Source organism: Macaca thibetana, chromosome 4 (assembly GCF_024542745.1).
Source record: "Macaca thibetana thibetana isolate TM-01 chromosome 4, ASM2454274v1, whole genome shotgun sequence".
Taxonomy (NCBI): domain Eukaryota; kingdom Metazoa; phylum Chordata; class Mammalia; order Primates; family Cercopithecidae; genus Macaca; species Macaca thibetana.
The window spans coordinates 7465654-7486383 of record NC_065581.1 but is presented as its reverse complement, the minus strand read 5'-3'; the positions used below and the strand labels follow the sequence as shown (position 1 = coordinate 7486383).

General features: G+C 43.8%; 1 protein-coding gene across 2 annotated transcripts in view; it reads right to left on the bottom strand.

Moving 5' to 3' along the window:
* The window catches only part of DSP (desmoplakin), a 45333-nt gene extending 26421 nt beyond the window's left edge, over window positions 1–18912 (bottom strand). The window contains exons 1-4 of one of the 2 annotated variants that reach the window (XM_050787448.1): window positions 18401–18912; window positions 5362–5464; window positions 2967–3115; window positions 1550–1724 (exon numbers count right to left, since the gene is read on the bottom strand). In XM_050787448.1, the coding sequence (XP_050643405.1) occupies window positions 1550–1724; window positions 2967–3115; window positions 5362–5464; window positions 18401–18570 (597 nt within the window). In that variant the 5' untranslated portion in view covers window positions 18571–18912. The remainder of the gene's footprint in view (window positions 1–1549; window positions 1725–2966; window positions 3116–5361; window positions 5465–18400) is intronic. The other variant, XM_050787449.1, reaches the window with a different exon arrangement.
* Window positions 18913–20730: the final 1818 nt, after the last annotated feature.

The following is a 20730-nucleotide window of genomic DNA, read 5'->3' as shown; positions in this document are numbered from 1 at the left end:
TTCATGTGGTAATACTTTTCCAAAATTTAAAACCATTGAGTATTACTATATTCTTAAAAAGCTACACTTAACATAAATACAAAAAAAAAAAAATGACAAATTACAGGCTGTCATCTTCTTATAACTGTCATACTAAGACAACTTTAGGGGATACAATGTTTCATTAACTAATTTGATTGGAAGGCTGTTTTGCCCATCATTGCAGATCCTTAAGACGTAGTTAAGCCCCATCACCTCCGCCATGTCTTCCTTTGACTGCTCCACTCCACAGGAGCAGGCCACCCTCCCCTCTACTCCCAACTAAGCAAGAATGTATTATAACTGATCTAGACAGAAATTTGGCATTTGGTATGCATCTTGTTTTCTTCAATAATATTCATTTTCAGGACTAGGGACCATCATCTTTGAACCCTCGGGTGCCAAGACATATAAAATCCTCAAGAAACGTGCTCAAAGATTAGAAGGAAATTTGAAAAATATACAAATAGGTTTGTATTTAGGTTTCTGATATTTTAACTGACTTTTGTTCTCTCTAAGCCCTACCTTCTGTAATAGCTTATATTCTTTATAATAAATGGGAGAAAAAGTTAACTGAATGAATGAATGAATGAATGTTTAGTCACTGAAGTCCTCACTACTTAGGAAAGAATACACAAAAATTTTAAAGTTGAGACATTTTAGAACCACTGCTGAATTAGTCTAACAACTAAACAAACCAGCTTTCTTACGACCACATCTACATTGCGTAACAGTCTCTCCACAACTTATCACTCTAACACATCCACATTCTCAAGGGAAGGGTTAGGAGTAGGTTTTCATTATAAAATTCCCATCTACATGATTGTGGCATATTTCTACCACCACCTGTTCATTATGGGACATAATGATTACATGAAACAACACAACAATCATTAGTCTTGACAAATACTTTGCAGAAACTCCAGTTCTAGGGAAAGGATCAGCAGATCCTTCCAACATTATTTTACTTCACTCCCACACCGGTGACGTGATGGTTGCACAATGAGACAACTGAGACTTCAAAAGTATAAGGTAAGCAACCAATGAGCCCAAACCAGAACGGCTAGTTTCACTGTTTCCAGCTCCTGCAATCTGTGAACATTTTAAATGAACCACCACAATGGGCTGGTTTTCAAGTACCTATGAGTAAAACAGATGAGGTCAGTTGCCACTCACATAGAACAATGAAGTTATTTAGCACATAAACTCCCACAACAGATTTTTCCGGGGGTCAATATAAGAACTGGATATTCAAAGTCTACTAACTAAATTACACATGTTAAATATGACCTGTGTGATAAAGGATGACTATAAAGCAATGAGGTTGAGTCCCCAAGCCACACTGAAATCTCATTCATTCCAAAATAGAAGACCATTTTTCAAATTGTGTAGGAGGAAAATCCTGCAAACAGCAAGCTGCTGCTGCCACCTGAGGTCTAGAAGACTCTTCGTCACACCAACACATGGGCTGACCCCATTGTGCTGGAGGGCCTGGCCTGCACAGGTTTGGGCTGTTCAGGAAGCTACTTACCCTTTGCTGCCTCATCCACCCCAAACATTCACTGGTGACGTGCTTGGTGAACTCATCCCAGCCAGAGCCGCTCTGACAAGTGTAGCCTCCACCACCCTTGGAGCTGGCCCTGCGGACTCGAGGGACACTGATGGCTTTATAAAGGGCTCGCATTTGCTCTTGGAGCTGAAGAAGTCTGAAAAGAAAAAAAAAAAACCTTTAAACCACTGCAGGAAAACAGCCTATGAAAACCCATTCTGGGCCAATTTCCCCTTTTCTGAGTCTTTCGTGTCAATAGAGAAGCTATAAACGTTTTATGGTATTTGAAGATTTTTTTTTCTTTACCCCAGGACTTAAGTCTTAATCGCATACAAGTTAAATCTTAGGAAGAGGTTCAGAGCGTGAAATAGCATAGAAAGCATCACTGCCTTTGCCTAATCTGAGAGTAACTTTCTTTTTTTTTTGAGACGGAGTCTGGCTCTGTCACCCAGGCTGGAGTGCAGTGGTGCGATCTCGGCTTACTGCAAGCTCCGCCTCCCGGGTTCATGCCATGCTCCTGCCTCAGCCTCCCAAGTAGCAGGGACTACAGGTGCCCGCCACCACGCCTGGCTACTTTTTTGTATTTTTAGTAGAGATGGGGTTTCACCGTGTTAGCCAGGATAGTCTCGATCTCCTGACCTCCTGATCCATCTGCCTCAGCCTCCCAAAGTGCTGGGATTACAGGCCTGAGCCACTGCGCCCAGCTGCAACTTTCATTTTCTCATGAGTTTTGTCCTGGGAGTTCTCCTAGTACCCTGAGCCCCAGGCAGTAGTAGAACAAATTTAGACTACATTTTTCTGCCTTATAGTCTCTGCTTCCAACTCTAAGGGTCTCATTTTTGTATTTATTCAACTAAGCTTGACTTGATATTTTAGACCCTTAAGTGACTCACACCTGTAATCCCAGCACTTTGGGAAGCCCAAGACGGAGGATTGCTTGAGCCTAGGAGTTCCAGATCAGCCTGAGCAACATGGCAAAATCCTGTCTCCACAAAAAAAATTTTTTAATTTGCCAGGTGTGGCACATGCCTATAGCCCAGCTACCTGAGAGGCTGAAGTGGGAGGATTGCTTGAGCCCAGGAGGTCGAGGCTGCGGTGAGCCACATTTGTGCCACTGCAGTCCCACTTGGGTGACAAAGAGACCCTGTCTCAAAAAAAAAAAAAAAAAAAAGGCCTTTCTGTCCTCTGAAGGGAGGTACAGTTAACATCTATAATGAATCGATCACTTTATTGTATTAGAGATACATAATAAAGCTGCGAAATACCAACTAAGCAAGCCTTTCCTTGAGAACATTTGTGCTGCCTTCAAAGGATGACCTAGGTCATGGAATTGAGTGTAACTGGATATGTGGTGTTCTTTTTCATGGGGACTGCCCGATCCATGCTCTGTGGACAATACCTTTTCTGGTAAGCATCACAGGGCTGGCCCATCTGCCGCATCTCTCTGATCAAGCCGTCGAGGATTTCCATCTGGTCATTGGCCTGGGCAAAACACTCATCCAAGTCTCGACTCCGAGTCAGCTGCATTCCATCTCCATACTTCAATTCCTGAAAGAAAGCATTCACATCAAGGAAAAGCTTCCTGTGCATTAATGGAAGCAAGAGCTTCCACTGTAAGCCTGACAAAAACTGTAAGTTTCCTCACTGAAAATGATCTTATTGAGTTAAGAAGGTAAACAGAGGGAGATTCATGAACCAAAGTTTGTGGACTATCTTTTAAATTTGCTTGGCTTTTAAAGGCACATTTACCGAATGCTAACCTTCCCCTTGCTTCAACATGTTACATGCTGATCTTTCATATTTACACACAACTCTCATCTAATGGGAATTTCACTGTGATAGGGACACCGTACGGTTATGCCAGATGGGGCCTCTTACGCACAAACTGGGTTTTTCCTATACCTTATGGGAACATAACGTTTTAGTTCTTCTTTTTTTTTTTTTTTTTTTGAGACAAAGCCTTGCTGTTGCCTAGGCTGGAATGCAGTGGCGCGATCTCGGCTCACTGCAACCTCTGCCTCCAGGGTTCAAGCGATTCTTCTGCCTCAGGCTCCTGAGTAGCTGGGACTACAGGCATGTGCCACCACGCCAGGCTAATTTTTGTATTTTTAGTAGAGACGGGTTTTCACCATGTTGGCCAGGCTGGTCTCGAACTCCTGACCTCAAGTGATCCACCTGCCTCGGCCTCCCAAAGTGCTGGGATTATAAGCATAAGCCACCATGCCCGACCAATGTTTTAGTTCTTAAAAAGAAGGCTTCTGCCTGGTTAACTGTATTGGGCCAATCAATGTCCTGGTTTTGATGATGACTATAATCATATAAGATGTCACCACTGGGAGAAGCTGGGTACTGAGTAGAGACCCCTCTGTACTATTTTTGCAACTTCTTATGAGTCTATAACTATTTCAAAATTTAGAAAGGGTTTTGTATTTAGAAAAATAAAAACAAAAACAGAAAGCTTCCTCCTCTGCTTCAGTGCCACCTGAAGCAAAATTCTCTGGAATTTTCTATCTGCTGCCTTTACTTGGCTTTAGCCAAATGAACCTCATTTCTCTAAACAGAAATGTTAGCAAATGTGACACTATTTCCCTAACCTGTTTTTATTGCACGTTGATGCATATAAGTAAAAATAAACTGAGAACATGAGGCCATGCAAATTTTCAGAGCTACATGTAAAACGTATCCATAGTCACTACACACGACTGGTGTGTGTGTGTTCATTATTAAGTCACTGGTTCTACTATTTTGTTTTGTGTAAAGGAATTGGGCCACTGTGAGGAACATTTCAAGGAGTATGTTTCAAATCAGACACTCGAAACAACTAGAACTAGAGCCAAGCTAGTTTGCTGAGCCCCAAATATCTCTAAACATGGACTAAAGTGACATTATTTTTTTAATTGGATAAAGAAACTCAGAACTAGAACCCACACAGTATCTAAATTAAGAAATTAGAACATTAAAATACAAAAAGTTCATTTGGTTAAAATCTGTTTCAAATGTAGGTTATTTAAAAGGGGTACTTTGTAATGAGGCAGATTCCAGATGTAACCCTGATACCGATGTCAGCATTAGGGAAACTTCTCTGAAAAGATTCAGTAACTCAGGAAAGGGATAGAACAGATGGCTACGGCCCCACCATTCTCTATTCTGTTTTTAGCACACTCGGAGCAAAGGCGAATGCTAGTGTTTTAAAATGAAGACTTTACACAGCAAATACCACGAACTCCATGATTTCTAATCTGGATTAGATGAGATCCTAGGATGTCTCAGTTATCTCAAGAAACATCTCAAGGTTCTCGCAAATGTTACCATTTCTCCTCAATTTTCAACTGCCTATTTTTCCACATTTTTCTGTTTCCTGGATAGAACTGTTATCTCAATATAGTCATTTTCCCTGAAAAAAAAAAATCATACTAAATTGATGGTGCACATGAAGATCCATCCCAGCCCAGGCACAGAAACATGCCAGGCTGCATTTCTCAGAATGGCAAATATCAAAATGTCACGTAAATCATAAATTGCTTTATTTCCAAAAAGGTGGCAATCTGTAATGTAAACATTTGTTGGGGGACGACGGAGAAGTGTTTGAAAGCTGGTTCCCATTGTTAAACCAACATTACAAATAGGTTAAGAAGACACACATCTCTCTGTAGTCTGGTCTGAAAAACAGCATCTCTAAACACTCCGTGACAGAGGTCAGTGAATAGGGTGGCCCTGGGCAGCAGAAGCTAACCGGAGCACAGTTGGGTGTGGCCAAGGCTTTGGGAGAAGCGATGGGAACAGAGAAAGCTTACAGGCTGCACGATGAGCTCTGCTCGCATCAAGCAGTCGGAGCAGTTCTGCAGCAGCTCCTGGATGGTGTTCTGGTTCTGGTGCCTGGACATCGTGCCGGTTTGACTAAGGAGGCAAACACAAATAAACCAGACATAAAATAACTTACTTCAATTCTGAAATAATTTCAAACTTGCAAAAGTTGCAAAAACGGGACAAAACCACTCCTGTGAGACCCTTTACCTGGAATCCCAATTGTTAACATTTTCTTATGTTTCCTTCATCCCCCTTCTCCACTCTCCATAGATGTGTGTGTATTTATCTATGTGTATATATTATTTTTTTCTGAACCATTTGAGAATAACCATGCCCTTCTACCGCCAAATATTTCAGCATGTATGTATCTCTGTATACATATTATTTTTTTCTGAATCATTTGAGAATAAACATGCCTTTTTAACCTCCAAATATCTCAGCATATCATTCCTAAGGATAAAAACATTCACTTATATATAACCACAAAACAATGATCAAAATCAGAAAATTTACGATTGACACGAACAATTTTCCAATTAATAGAACTTGTTCAGATTTCACCAATTAGCCCAATAATGTCCTTCATAGCAAGTTTTCCCCTCCCAGGTCCAGGATCCAATCCAGACATTATCTCTTTGAGTTATAAGAACACACTTCCGGCAATGACAATGACACAGAGCTATTTCAGCTTCACTCCTGCTTCATTCCACAGCGGTCCCTAATCACAGTCCCCAACACCACAAGTCCCTCTGCAGGAAGACCTCACGGTGTCAGACACAGAGCATGAAGATTTCACTGGCAAGTCTGGCTGAAGGAAAGGCAGGAGAGGAGAAAAAAGCTTACACTACAAAAGTATTGACCAGACACAGTGGTTCACGCCTGTAATCCCAGTGCTTTGGGAGGCCAAGGCAGGAGGACTGATTAAGTCCAGAAGTTGGAGACCAGCCTGAGCAACATAGCAAGACCATGTCTTACAAAAAAAAAAAAAAAAAAAAGATTGTTTTTAAATTAGCCAAACATGGTGATGCGTGCCTGTAGCTCTAGCTACTCAGGAAGCTGAGGTGGGAGGATCACTTGAGCCCACAAGTTGGAGGCTGCGATGAGTTATGATCACACCACTGTACTCTTGCCTAGGTGACAGAGTGAGACCCTGTCTGTAAAAAAAAAAAATATATATATATATATACACACACACACACACACACATATATATATATTCTGTAATTCCTGTAAAAGACAATAATGGTTTTTTAAAAATCATGGTGTGAAGAAAGTGATGGAAAATTTAAATACATTATCTTTATTGCAAAACAAACCCATTCTCCTTTCAAGATGTTCCTAGAATACCTATTTTTCTCTATAATGAAGCTCATTCAATGTACATTCCAAATGAGGCACTTTTCTGGAAGACTCCTAGAAGAAACCTTAAAACAACAGTGGTGTTGACGAAAAATGTTGCAGACGGTCTGTATCTTAAAGAAAGAGATGACAGAGTTTCATTTGCTCTTCAAGCAAGGCATAACCGAAATCTGGCTTTTAAATCTACCAAGATGTACTATGCCACAGCACAGCCCACTGTAGTTTGGTTTCAGAGAAGTTTAAAGCAGACCAAGTGATTATTTAACATCTGTGAAAAGTCCTCACGGATGTGCTACAAGAAATTGGCTCTTCCTACCCAGTCCTTCAGTCAGGGCCAGCCTGAGCCTGCTTTTATCTGATGCCTGTCTAACCAACTGGATATTGTGTGTGTGTGTGTGTGTGTGTGTGTGTGTGTGTGTGTTTTAAAGAAAGAATTTCACCGTTTAAAAAAAAAAGTTTGACAAACAATGGCTGCATTATGCATAGATGGGATAAGCCCACAGTAATGTGGGAGTTCTTCACAGCACCTGCCTGCACTGTCTCACCATAGGAAAGCACTTTCTTTTTTGGCCACCCATTTGGGGTTCCTCCCTGCAGGCAAGACTCCCCAACAAGCCAGGACTAGATGAATGTGGGTGAGGAGCCCAGACCTCCCTGGGAACTACTCCCCAGAGAAGACACAGGCTCCTCCAGGCAGGTAAAGGTGAGGTGGTGCCAGAGTCATCCACCTCTCAAAACCAGGACTGCCCCCACCCATCACCAACGCCACCAGTCTCTGTCTTCCACTCCAGATTATACAGGAAATGAGGTCCATTTCTCATACTGCTGAGATATAAGCAAGATCACATGTGTTGTCCTAACTTGTACAGAATTCCAACTGACTTAGAACACCTTCCAAAACATATCTGTTATAAAACAGAGGAAAGAAATTCGAGAGACAAAGGAAAACATTAAGAAACCCGGCAACCTCACTTAAAACCCTAGGATGAATTAAAAAATTAGGAAGGTCCTGTGTAATTATTTTTATTTTCTTTATTGAAGGGACATAGGAATACCTTTATTCTGAAACATTAAGAAATTCTGTTCAGCAATTTGGCTCCAAGGGCTATTCCCACAAAGAATGCCAGTTCCAAGCAGATAAATGAAAGAGCTGTCTCTTAGCACAATGGAAAGTCAGAGTTTCCTAAATGATTTAATGTGTGCTGCTGTAAAAAGGATCACAAACTGAGCTATAAGATGAGGGTGGGGCACGCCTGTAATCCCAGCACTTTGGGAGGCCAAGGTAAACGGATCGCTTGAGCTCAGCAGTTCAAGACTAGCCTGGGCAACACAGCATAAACCCCAGCTGTTAAGAAAACAAAATGATGGAGGCAGGGGAAACTGGGTGAGGGTACACACAAACTTTGTACTATTCTGTAACTTTTCTACAAATCTAAAACTATTGTAGAATTAAAATGTATTAAAAAACAGAGACAGGGAGGACAAACACAATTGTTCATTCACAATTGTGAATGAACGCACCGAATTGTGTGAATGTTTTTATTCACACAATTGTGAATGAATGCACCGAAGTGTACATACACCTTTTTAAAAGTGAATTTATGAGACCAAATTCATTTGACCACAAAATACAAAACTCACCAGCTTCTTTTTACCCAAGAACTTAGACTAGTTAGTTATACAACAGTTAGAAATGAATTACATCCAGGATAAAGGAGGTAAGGCAACCAAACATTGGCTTAAAACATTGGTGGGTTTCCTCTATGTTTTAATTCCCTCCCCCTAGTTTTAGAAGACATTCCTATTTCTCTAGAGATCAGTTGGCATCCTATAAAGAGAAGACACCTTACCTGCCTCCCCTTGCCTACCCATATTTGAACTTAAAAAAAAACAAACAAAAAAAACAGGTAACTTCATATGCTGCTAATAATACCAAATAAATTCTTCGTGCTTTTCTAAAGGATTTCCATATGTTCTTCTTTTCCCCTCCCCCTCGAGATGGAGTCTTGCTCTCTCACCCAGGCTGGAGTGCAGTGGTGCGATCTCGGCTCACTTCAACCTCCACTTCCCAGGTTCAAGTGATTATCCTGCCTCAGCCTCCCGAGTAGCTGGGACTACAAGCATGCACCACCACACCCAGCTATTTTTTTTGTATTTTTAGTAGAGATAGGGTTTCACCATGTTGGTCAGGCTGGTCTCAAACTCCTGACCTCAAATGATCTGCCCGCCTCGGCCTCCCAAAGTGTTAGGATTACAGGCGTGAGACACTGCACCCTGTCTCATATGTTCCTGATATCCACTAAAACATTTAAATGTTTTGCATGGCATGTTAGTAAATAAATTAACAACTGCATAGGAATGGGGAATGCACAAAAATCTAATCCTTTAAAGGGTTGAAAAAATAAAAAGCTAAAGTGTTGGAACAATGAAATAAAGAATCTTTGATATCACTATTTGTCCATTGGGAAGTGTGATCTGCTTAACCAAATTTCATCATATACACAACTTTTCAAGACTGCATCTGATCCTTAAAACAAGGTCTATTTCTATCTTTCATCTGTAAGAATCCAACTTCAGTCTTAGGTGTGGCCAAGAATTCCCTTAGGAAACAGACTGAGGCGAGAAAGGGAACTAGGTATACACCTCGTGAATGACTCAGCCCATCAAAACAAGACAGAGGGAGACTCAGGCCAACTAAGGTATAGGGAATCCACCTTGACAGGTCAGTTTGCTTGTTTTAGCCCAGTGAAGAATCCACACAGAACTCGCTGTACTTAATCAGGGAAGAAGTCTGGGGAAAGGATTCCGACCCATCGAGTCAGGCTGATGTCAGACAGACACCAGCTGTATGTGTAGCAATGGATTCTTCAGCACAAGAGCCAGAAGAGCTTGCTTCAGGAAACATGCCTATTTTTTTTTTTTTTTTTTTGAGGAGTCTCACTCTGTCGCCCAGGTTGGAGTGCAGTGGGACAATCTCGGTTCATTGCAACCTCCACCTCCTGGGTTCAAGTGATTCTTCTGCCTCAGTGTCCCACATATCTAGGATTACAGGCACACTGCCACCGCGCAAAGCTAATTTTTGTAGTTTTAGTAGAGACAAGGTTTCACCAAATTTTGGCCAGACTGGTCTCAAACTCCTGACCTCAAGTGATCTGCCCACCTTGGCCTCCCAAAGTGCTGGGATTACAGATGTGAGCCACCGCACCTGGCCAGGAAAAGCATGTTTTTAAAAGCTGTAATTCAAACCCTTCTAAGTCAGATTTTATATATATATATATATATATATGTATTTTTTTATTGACCACATAATTTTAGATTTTTTTTTAATCTCAGAAATTTCTATCTCCATCTGTTGGGCTAAATGGTATGTAAGATTTCTTTACCTCATTCATTCTGTAACTCAATTTTAGGAAACCACCAAAGTCATTCTTCCTTACTGAAAATAATACAAATGTCTATGTTAAATTCATGGTAAATAAATATATTCATGGTAATTGAATTAAATTTAATTCATATAGTTCAGTTTGGAAAAATGCAAAATTCTATTATGTATAAATAAATAATTTTAAAATGATGTACTTACTAACAAGTGTATAAAAATTTTTTTTAACCCCTAGCCTCAAAGAAATTTTTTTTTTTTTTTTTTTTTTTTTTTTTTTTTGAGACGGAGTAGCCAGTGGCCAAAGAAAAGCTTCCCGGGTTAATACTGCTACATATAGTTGGGACTACAGGCGCCCGTTTTCTGGGAGACGGGGTTTCACCGTGTTAAGAGATTTTCAAATTACATGTTTTTAATACGTTACGAATTAAAGTAACAAGCCATGAAGTTCAATTTTTAAATCCCATTTTGGTGGCAGAGAAGATGGCAGATGTCATGTGCTTTCCTTTAAAAAAAGAAAAAAAGAAAGAAAAAGAAAATAACTCATTTGGGTCAAATTTATCAAAAGAATATTGACTTCTAAACCAAAGTAATAGGTGCCCTTTAAAAAAATAACTCATCCTTAAAAGTTTTTAACTCTTCTGAGAGATAAATGAGTCATACTACAAAGAACCTACCTGCACATATTTTTTTTAAAGTTCATGCTAAAACTTGTTTAAACAAGAAAGGGTTCCAAATATTTGCATAGAGAGCCCTTCACCGGTGGTTAAAAGAAAACAAGTTCTGCATTCTAATCCAAAGACGGGCCACATGAATGTGTGAACGGTATTACCAAGATTTCAAGGTTTTATTTTACTACCTTCGAAAAAAATTTTCTTTAAAATTAGGACTCCAAAACTAGCTGTCCTAAGGCATTAGCTTTACATGTGTTCCCAAAAATATTATTTTTAAAAATACAAAACAAGGTTGGGCGCCGTGGCTCATGCCTGTAATCCCAGCACTTTGGGAGGCCGAGGCCGTCTGATTGCTTGAACCCAGGAGTTTAAGATCAGCCTGGGCAACATGGCAAAACCCCATCTCTACAAAAAAAAAATATAAAACTTAGCTGGACGTGATGACGCACGCCTGTAAGTCCCAGCTACTTGGGAGGCTGAGATGGGAGGTTGAGATGAGATGGTTTTACCTGGGAGACAAAGGTTGCAGTGAGCCAAGACTGCACCACTACACTCCAGCCTGGGCAACAAGAGCGAAACTCCGTCTCAAGAAAAAAAAATTCATTAAACACCCTATATATACATCAGCTGAAATGCCGTGTTAGCCATCCTTCAAAAGTTCAAAACTTCAAAAGTTACAGCCTTCTGCATGGAGCTTTCCATATCACACCTATGCATCCTCTCCTCTCTTGCATTAGTTTATACACACCTGGCTACGTACTCCTGGAGAGCAAAGTCCCACGTCTTAGTCATCTTGGACTCCTACAAACACTTAACCTAACAACATAAGGTTCTGCACACAAAAGGTACTTAATGCATGTTTGTTTGGCTTAGTAAAGTGGAAAAAAAACAAGGCAAACAAAAGACCGATCTGAAGATATTTTGGCTCATCGCATTACCCTGATTTCAAAGCTCAACCAGAGAGCACAGCTGTCCCCTCCCCACTCCCACTCCAGCAGTGAACAAACATGGTGGATGTTTTTCTCTATAGATTTTAGAAAGGCAGCCTCCTTTGATCCTGCATTTTGTCTTCGCCCAGGAGCTACAGAAACAGTTCTCTAATAAAAGTTCTGCTTCTTTTCCAAGCGGTTTTCTTGATTTTCACACTGAGTGCTTGGCAGATTGTGTTTGCGGGGTAGTGGAAAACTGATCACATATCATTAACTTCAGAAGGGCTTTGAAGTAGGGCACAGTTAGAGTCCACGCCCAGCTCAGCCACTTCCAGTTATACAGCCTGTGACCTTGAGCAACTTAAAGTGACATCCACTGGCGGTGCCTGGAGCTTCTGCCTCTAGGACAGGTAGAACACCCCCATCCTGGGGCTGAGGTGAGGCTCAGAGGGGCACTGCAGAGGCGGAGATAGCTTTTACTTGCGGAGGCTGCTGCTGTTGTTATGGTTCTGAAATTTCTTTCTTTTTTTTTTTTTTCATGGAGTCTCACTCTGTCACCCAGGCTGGAGTGCAGTGGCACGATCTCAGCTCACTGCAACCTCCGCCTCCCGGGTTCAAGCGATTCTCCTGCCTCAGCCTCCTGAGCAGTTGGGACTACAGGAGCACACCACCATGCCCGGCTAATTTTTGTATTTTTAGTAGAGACGGGGTTTCACCATATTGGCCAGGCTGGTCTGGAACTCCTGACCTTGTGATCCACCTGCCTCGGCCTCCCAAAGGGCTGGATTACAGGCATGAGCCACCACACCCAGCTGAAATTTCATTTTTGTGTTTTGTCTTTGCCCCAGTCCACAACTTTAAGGATGTCCCACAGCAAAATGGGGGTGGGGTGAAAAGAAAAAAAAGAGAAAGAGGAGAAGGAAGTAATGGATTGGGTATTAAGTGTGAGGTATTTTCAGGAGTTCCTAAGGTTCCTTACAAGACTCAAATATAACTGAGACAATTCATAGAGAGTGATACACTTTAACAGCACGAAAGAAACTTATTGAGGGTAAGAAAATTCAAAGGCCAGGTGCACTGGCTCTTGCCTGTAATTCCAGTACTTTAGGAGGCCAAGGTGGGAGGATTGCTTGAGCCCAGGAGTTTAAGACCAGCCTGGGCAAGATAGTGAGATCTTGTCTCTACAAAAAAAAAATTTTTTTAATTAGTTGGGTATGGTGGCGCATGCCTGTGGTCCTAGCTACTCGAGAGGCTGAGGTGGGAGAGTCACTTGAACCTGAGTGGTCAAGACTGCAGTGAGCTATGATCATGCCACTGCACTCCAGCCTGAGCCACAGAGCAAGACCCCATCTCAAAACAAACAAACAAAATGTAATTCCAAGCAGAACCTTAGATCTGGTTGCTGCAGCTTCTCACTAAACTGTCTTCATTTTCATGAAATGTAGATTTCACATTCATGAGCCCTTCCAGCCCAAGGTGTCGGTGGCGAGGCATACATTATTGGACTGCACTAGTATTTTACAAGATGTCACCTCAAATGAGCAGCTCATGTCTGAGTCTTGGGATCTGTGGGGCCATGGCTTCAAATTCAGAACCACACCTGAACGTTTTCAAGTGGCAGGGCCACTGGGACCAGCCCAGCAGGAGGGAGATGGAGAAAACCAAGGGGTGTGGCACTGCTCCCAGCTGCAGCAACAAGGCCTCCAGACTGAAACCACTCCTTCTAGAACCTCCTGGTCTGGAAAGACTGGTTAGCTGAGAGTGAAGACACACTCCCCAAGTCTCACACCCAAGCCCTCCTTTGCTCCACCCTGAGAAGTCAGCATGAGGCATCAGGGGCATCAGCAGTTTTCCCCTTTCCAAGACATTTCCATTACCTGAACAATGAAATTATGCCCATATTTAGAGAAAAAAATGACTGTTGAAAGCTGTATTGTCCCATTAAATAGATCTGACTAACAATTAGTTGGCTTAATGCAGAATCAACTTGAGTTTCTCTTTTCCTAAGCCGATAGAAACTCTACAGGAGTATTAATGAAAGAATACAATGATTATGAAATATTTCACAGGAATGCAGGCTGAGGAATTCAACAGATTCAAAATAAGCAATAACTCAGATCGAAAAGGGTTTACAAGTAGAAAAGGTGAATTCTCACACTGCAGGTTTAATCTTCTCTTGGGTCCTTGCGGTATACTGGATTCAAATCTAGCTTAACCACTTAACCAGCTGTGTGACCTTAGGCAAGTCATTTAAATATTTTAACCTCAGTTTCCCATCTGTAAACTGGGAAGTTTGTTATGAGGCTTGAGATAACAAACGTACTATACCAGGCACATCACCGTGTGTTTGCCGGGTAATGGTAACTATTATTAACCACAGACCTGATATTTTTATAAAATATACAAGTTAAATTTCATAATCATGTAAATGTTACCTGCCATATACTCAGCTAAACTAGATCTTGCTTTGCAATCGTTTCCCAGAAAAGTGTTTAGACTATCTACGCTCTGAGTCACTCGAGCTCTGCGCCTGTTTTCTCAGACTCTCCCTTGCCTGTCGCATCCAATTCTTAGCTGAAGCTGTCACTCCACCTTGGCAATACTTACTTTCCCATCCACCGCCCTCACCCTGGTTCAGACTTTCATTCCCTCCCTCCTTCACTGGTGCAATGGCTTCCTTAAGCCAATGCCTAAGCAGTCCAGAAGCTCAGTTATGATCGTCTAACTTCCCTGCTCCTCCCATGGAAGAGACTTTCAATGGCTTCAGTGAAAACCTGCACCAGCTTCCCTCTGCCTATCCAAATCCCTCTCCAGGGCATTCAAGTTCTGGAATGCCTTGGTCAAAGAGGATGCTTCCTCCTTTCACCTGACTGCCTCCCTGCTCAGAGCGAATGCTCAAAAAGGAGATCACTCCACAGGCTTTGCAGACTTTTCTCAAGCTCTTCTCTCCCCCGGAAGGCTCTCTGCCCACCCATCTTGACGCAGCTGAAATCCTCCAAAGTCCAGTTCGACATCACTTCCCTTATAAAGTCTTCCCAGTGCCCCCACGACAGATGTTCTCTCACCTCCTTGTGACGTCTCTGAAGTCATGTACACCGCTCCTGGGCATTCGCTTTTGTGTGCTAGTCTTCGTGTACTTATCCTTGGAAGGGCCTACGCTCCTTTCAAGACTATAGATTTCCACCTCGATCTCCCCTGACACAACACAGAATGCAGCCGATGCTCAGTAAACACTTGCTGAATGAAGGACTTAATGGAATGTGAGATACTTTCATGGTGTAATTACAGGCCTGTCCATTCTAAAAGTCAGGCTGTGAAGGCACAGGGAAAACCAAGGTGAGGATCCTTGGGTCCTCAGGCCAACCCAGCCATAAGTGGATTCTGGGATCTTGGGCACGTCCTCAGCTTCCTGTCTCTAAAGTGTGCATGTGGGGTTTCTGCCTAGGCTAAGTGATCCTTAGGGGCCCCCTGCTCTAAAATTCAGGCAAATGGACCTGTTTGTCTCATGGTAAGAAATAAGCTTCTCTTAAAACCTAATTTAAGACTAACTTTAAAATGTTTATGAAATAATGATCACATGTATCTCAGTTTTGAAATCATGAGATCTGAAGAAAAATAAGCATTAATATTATAACCACATATTTCTGAAGCTTAATGACTATTTTCTGCTTTTAATCCTCCCACAAATCCACCCTTTGATGGGTGAAAGATCTAACTGTGAGGCTTTGTTACTTTGATAACAAATTTCACTACAGATTTGTAATTTGTTTTAATGACAGGAATAAGACTAGAGTAATTCTGCTGTAATTGAAAACAGTATTAATATAACATCCTATCCAAGAAGAATCCAAAATTTACATTTCAAGACATGTACATGTCTATTATTTCATTATCAAGGTTGTAACATTTACCAAATGTTAACAAAATTAAGTAGCTGCAGATTCAATTCAATCTAAAATAAAGACACAAAGAACAGGCGGGTGGTAGGGGAAAAAAAGGGGATTATGATACAGTGAGATCTAATACTGTCCTAAAAATGGGTAAGTGCTGTTCGTGGAAAGGACAGAGAGAGGGAGAGAGCTGTTTTAAAGTCATTTTCAAAGGAAAACTAAGAGTTGGGCCCTCTACACATTCAAATTACTTTATTTAGGGAAGGGCTAAATACAAAACACTCAGCTCGAAAATCACCAATCTATTAATAATTCAGCCATAAATAGCAGTTTTTGAAATAAATGAGTTTAAAGTCAACCAATAGTTTTTATACTAGTTTTGGAGCTTAAAAAAAAAGGAAGAAAAGAAGAAAACCACAAAAACCTTTATTTAGAAAATCTTCGGGTCAGAAAAATACTTATGAAATTCTTAATCATCATTCACTTAGCAGAGGGCAGTGGCTCCCTTGGGCATAGAGGGCACCCTGCTTCTACAAAGTGCATGGCACGGCCAAACATATCCCTCCACACAAAACCAGAATGCCACGAGAAAAACTGCGACATGCCCTGTCTTCAGCCAGTCGCTATTATTTGAAAACGCAGCAGTCAGCATTTGTGGGCGATTTTGTAGTCAGTAGCACCATTGCAGGCTGGGGCAGGCTCGGGAGGAAACTCCATTGCCAGGATCCCCAGAAAGAATGACCGCCTCCCAGCTCAAGCCCTGAGCCTGACGCCCTGCTGCCAGGCAGAGCAACATTAATGAGGAGAGAAAACATCCTTCCTCAAAGTCAGGTAATTTTTCACTTGGGTCTCTTTCCCCTTCCCAGAGATGGGAGACTTGGTAAGTTTTATAATTAGGCTTTAAGTTGGAAAAACAGAACACAAGAAATGATACTACACGATGAAAAAACATGGAGCCTGCCCAAAATTAAATGTTTCAGTGAGGAATCCTAACAAAACATGTATCTTGATGCAGTTCATTAACCAATTAATTTATTAAAGTTTTACTTCTCTACAAAAGGTATAAGAAACCAAGGGAGTGAAATATTCGATTAATAATACTGATTATTGTCTATTTAAAAGATAAGAAATCCAGGCTAGCAAAAGCATAGTTACAAATAATAATCAAAATAAATACTTGGTTCATAAAAATGCCAAAAAGAGCTGCTAAAGAATCCTTCACATTCCATTCTGACTTGGATTTAAACTATGTGTAACCCGCACATTTAAAGGTAGAAGTGCGTCTCAAATCCTGGAGGACTGCGAGAGAAAATTTAAATTTCAGATTTAAATGGCTGGCAAAATTTAAAAACAAATGTAATGAAAACCCAACTTTTCATTCCTCCTATTGCTTGGCACATTTTCCCTGGAAATCCCCAGACACATTTTGTTCAGGAAACAAAGAACTCCCAAGATTGAGACAATTCTTTGCTAACTCAAAAAAAAAAAACCAAAAAAAAAAAAAAAAAAAAAAAACAGGTGAAATAGATTTTCAGGATGCTCCAGAAATAAATGAATCCAAGCAGCAAACAGGTTGCAACTCGAGTAGTCCCTGCCTTCAAAACTGCTTGCAAAACAAAACTGCCCTGGAGCGCATTCAGGTTGCTCCTCCCAGGCCTAGGGCCACAACGCCTGGTAAATAACGTCCGACGCTCAGCCTCTTTCCCAAAAGCCCAAAGTGGGAAGAACTAGCAGGGGGCGGGGAGGTGCAAAACGCGCACCGCTCACGTGGGCATCTAGAGTCCAGCTCCCGAGACCTGGGACAGGGTCTCTCCCCACCCACCCAAACGACGCCCTCGGTCTGTTTCCGCGAGGATCCGGAGAAGCTGACCCTCTCAGCGCGGGGTCTTCCCGGGGCACCTGGGCCAGGGCGGGCCCCCAGCGTCGTCCTCCCCCCCACACTCCCCTGCCCACACATTCTGGATGAAAGCGGACGCGCGGCTGGCGCTCTGCGATCCAAGGCACACTGGGGTCTTTCATCCGGTGTTTTTAAAAAGGAGGAAACAAAAGGCTCAGAGGCAGGGCCACAGGTGCGCTCGCCCGCGGGGCTGCGGCGCGGACGACCGAGGGGAACAGGCAAGTCCCCGCCGAACTTCGAGCGCCGGGCCCGGCAGCCACCCCGGCGGGCAAGTTTCGTTTGCGGGACAGGGGAAGCCGAAGCGGGGCCTCCTCGGGACAGGATCCCGCGCCGCCCGGACGTGCAGCCTTCATACAAACGTCCTCGGGTGGCCGAGGAGTCCAAGAACCGCCGCAGTTGTGGTCTCGGGGTTACCGGGGATTGGGGGTGAGCGGGTAAAGACCGCGGAGCCCAGAGCACCACTCGGACACCAGATAGTGCCGGGGCCCCGCTCCTTTCCTCTTTTACATTGATTACGGTTGGAGAGGTTGGGTTTTGTGGTCGCAGGCCCACCTCCCCTGACCTCCCATTCGCGGGCTGGGACAAAGGCGACTGCAGCCGAGTTCGGCAGGCAGAGGACAGCCCCGCGCTGGCCCGACGCCCCCTCTGACCACCCGCCCGGGCTCGCGGGAGGGGAGAAAGGTAGGACCGAGTCCCCGCTCGCAGGACAGGGCCAACCTGTCCCTGCACGCGTCAGGACACCCGGGTCCTGCTCCCAGCGCGGCCGGGAAGCTCTTTCGGGACCCGGGGCAAAAAACCTTTCCACCTTCGGGACTCGAGTCTCCCCGTCGCCCAGAGGAGGAAGCTCCCTCCTCGTCCCGCGCGCCCCGCAGCCCGCGCTCTCCGGGCAGGTACCCACCAGTAGCCGTCCGAGTTCTGGTCGGTGATCACGCCGCGCCGCGAGTAGTAGATCCTGCTGGTGCCCCCGCCGCCGCTGGTCATCTCGTAGCGCAGGTCCGGGCCAGATTCGGCGCGGGTCATGCGGCCCAGAGTGTTTATCCGCGGGTGGGAGCCTCCGTTGCAGCTCATGTCGGCGGGCAATTGGGAGAGCGGCTCAGCGCCGAGGCATAAGCGAGGCGGGCCGGCGCGGAGAAGGCAGAGGGGGCAAAGGACAGGCGGACGGCCGGGGAACCGGGCGGGAGTGCGGGGGCCTCGCGAGGTCGCTGCTCGCTACCTGGGCCCTCTCGAGGCCGCTGCGAGCGCGGAGACGGCGACGGGCCGGGGGCAGGAGCGGGAGGAAGAGCTGTGGCTCGAAGGGCTGCAAGGGCGCAGAGGAGCTGCGTCGGGGCTGGGTGTTGGTGTTGGTCGGCGGCGGCGCGAGTCTCCTCCCCGCTGGCACCGGGCGCCGAGGCCACACCTGGCCGGTTTCTTCCCAGGGCGGGGTGCGGCCGCCGCGCCTTCCCCGCCCCCCCGCGGGTGTCACCGACGCGCTCCGACCGCCCCTCCCCACCTGCGCCCGCCGCCCGCCGCCCGCGGCTCCGCCCTGCGCCACCGAGGCCTGAGTAACGCCGGGCGGGGCGGGGTCCCCGCGACCCGAGCGCCCTGGGCGCGGCCACCGCGAGGAGGACTTGCGCTTGCGGGGGCCGCTGCGCTCTGCGCTGGGGCCGCTCGGGCGGGGAATGCTTGGCTCGGCTTTTGAGGATTTCCTTGGTCCCCGGGCGCAGATAGCTGGAATGGAGGGGCCTCTCGATTGGAGAGTTACTGGTCAAATATTTACTTTTGTTCATCACTGGAAACGCTACCTACCACGCATTGACTAGAACCACAGTGAGGAGGGAACGTTTTAGATGATAGAGTTTTGTTTGGGGGCTTGTTCTGTTTTGTTTTATTCCAGGAATTCAGGAAATTGCCTCAGAAGTCCGATTTCTGATGCGTAAAACCTTTTTTTACAGAAAACCACGACTTCCTGGAAAAGTCTTCCCCGTAAATATTAATCTCTTTGGCATAAAGAGGAAAACACTACAGCTATCTTTTCATGGGATAACATAAAAATATAGGTTCCAATTTATTTTATCTTTTCCCTTTTGATGCTCTTTTTAAACGAGGAGTAAAGATTTCAACTCCAGGTCCAGTTTCCAGATTTTGTACCAGAACCTTGCGGATGCTTGTCTCTCGCGCCCTTCTCCGCAGACCCAACCCTCTCCGGAACTCAGAGCTGTTCACCCAAGTCAGCGGCGGAGGCCTCCTGGGACTTGAGCCTGAGGGTGGCAAAGAACCCTAGACAGAGATCAGCTTGGTACCGATGAGTGACGCGGAGCTTGAACATTCCAGCGACTTGCTCCAGAGCCACCCCCAGTTAAGAGACTGAGTGTTATCTACACCGTAGGCTCCACGAACCGAACCGGGTTTGGATACAGACACAGCCACACCATCCATGAAAAGCTGTTTCTATAATATGGAAAACTGTTAAATGACGCTTTAGTAAAAGCCATTTAAAGATCTTTCTAATAAATTTTTCATCTTTCCAAACAATGCCGCTAATTACCTTCTGATAAAATGCGTTTCCAAAATGTTTATGAACTGGAAACAAAAATAAAAAACTACATTTTCATGTTGTAAAGAGAGTGGGGGGGACTTTCTAAAATGTGTCATATTATACCATTTCTCATGACACCTTGACCCTTTAAGGCATAATTTTTGACAAAATGTCTTGTTCTTTTTCTTTTTACAGCTGAACGTCTTAAATTCAAGGAGTAAACACATATAATGAGATGAAAGTTTATCACTGTTAGCACAACCAATAATTTGCATCGTAGTCTCAATTTCCTCGAATCTTTAATAAAAGCAAAGTGGGCAAGTGTTTAAATGATTATGCAGATTGAGTACCCCTTATCCAAAATGCTTGGGACCAGAAATATTTTGGATTCTGGATTTTCTCGGATTTTTGGTATATTTGCATAGACGTAATGAAAGATCTTTGCGGATGGAACTCAAGCCTAAAAAGGAAAGTTATTAATGTTTTCTATATACCTTATACACATAGCCTGAAAGGAATTTTATACAATATTTTAGATCATTTTGTACATGAAACAAAGTTTTGTCTGCATTTTGACTACAAGGCATCACATGAGGTCAGGTGTGGAATTCACCACTTGTGGTCATCATGTCAGTGCTCAGAAAGTTTGGATTTGGGAGCATTTTGGATTTCAGATTTTCAGATTAGGGATGCTCAACCTGTACAAACACTGA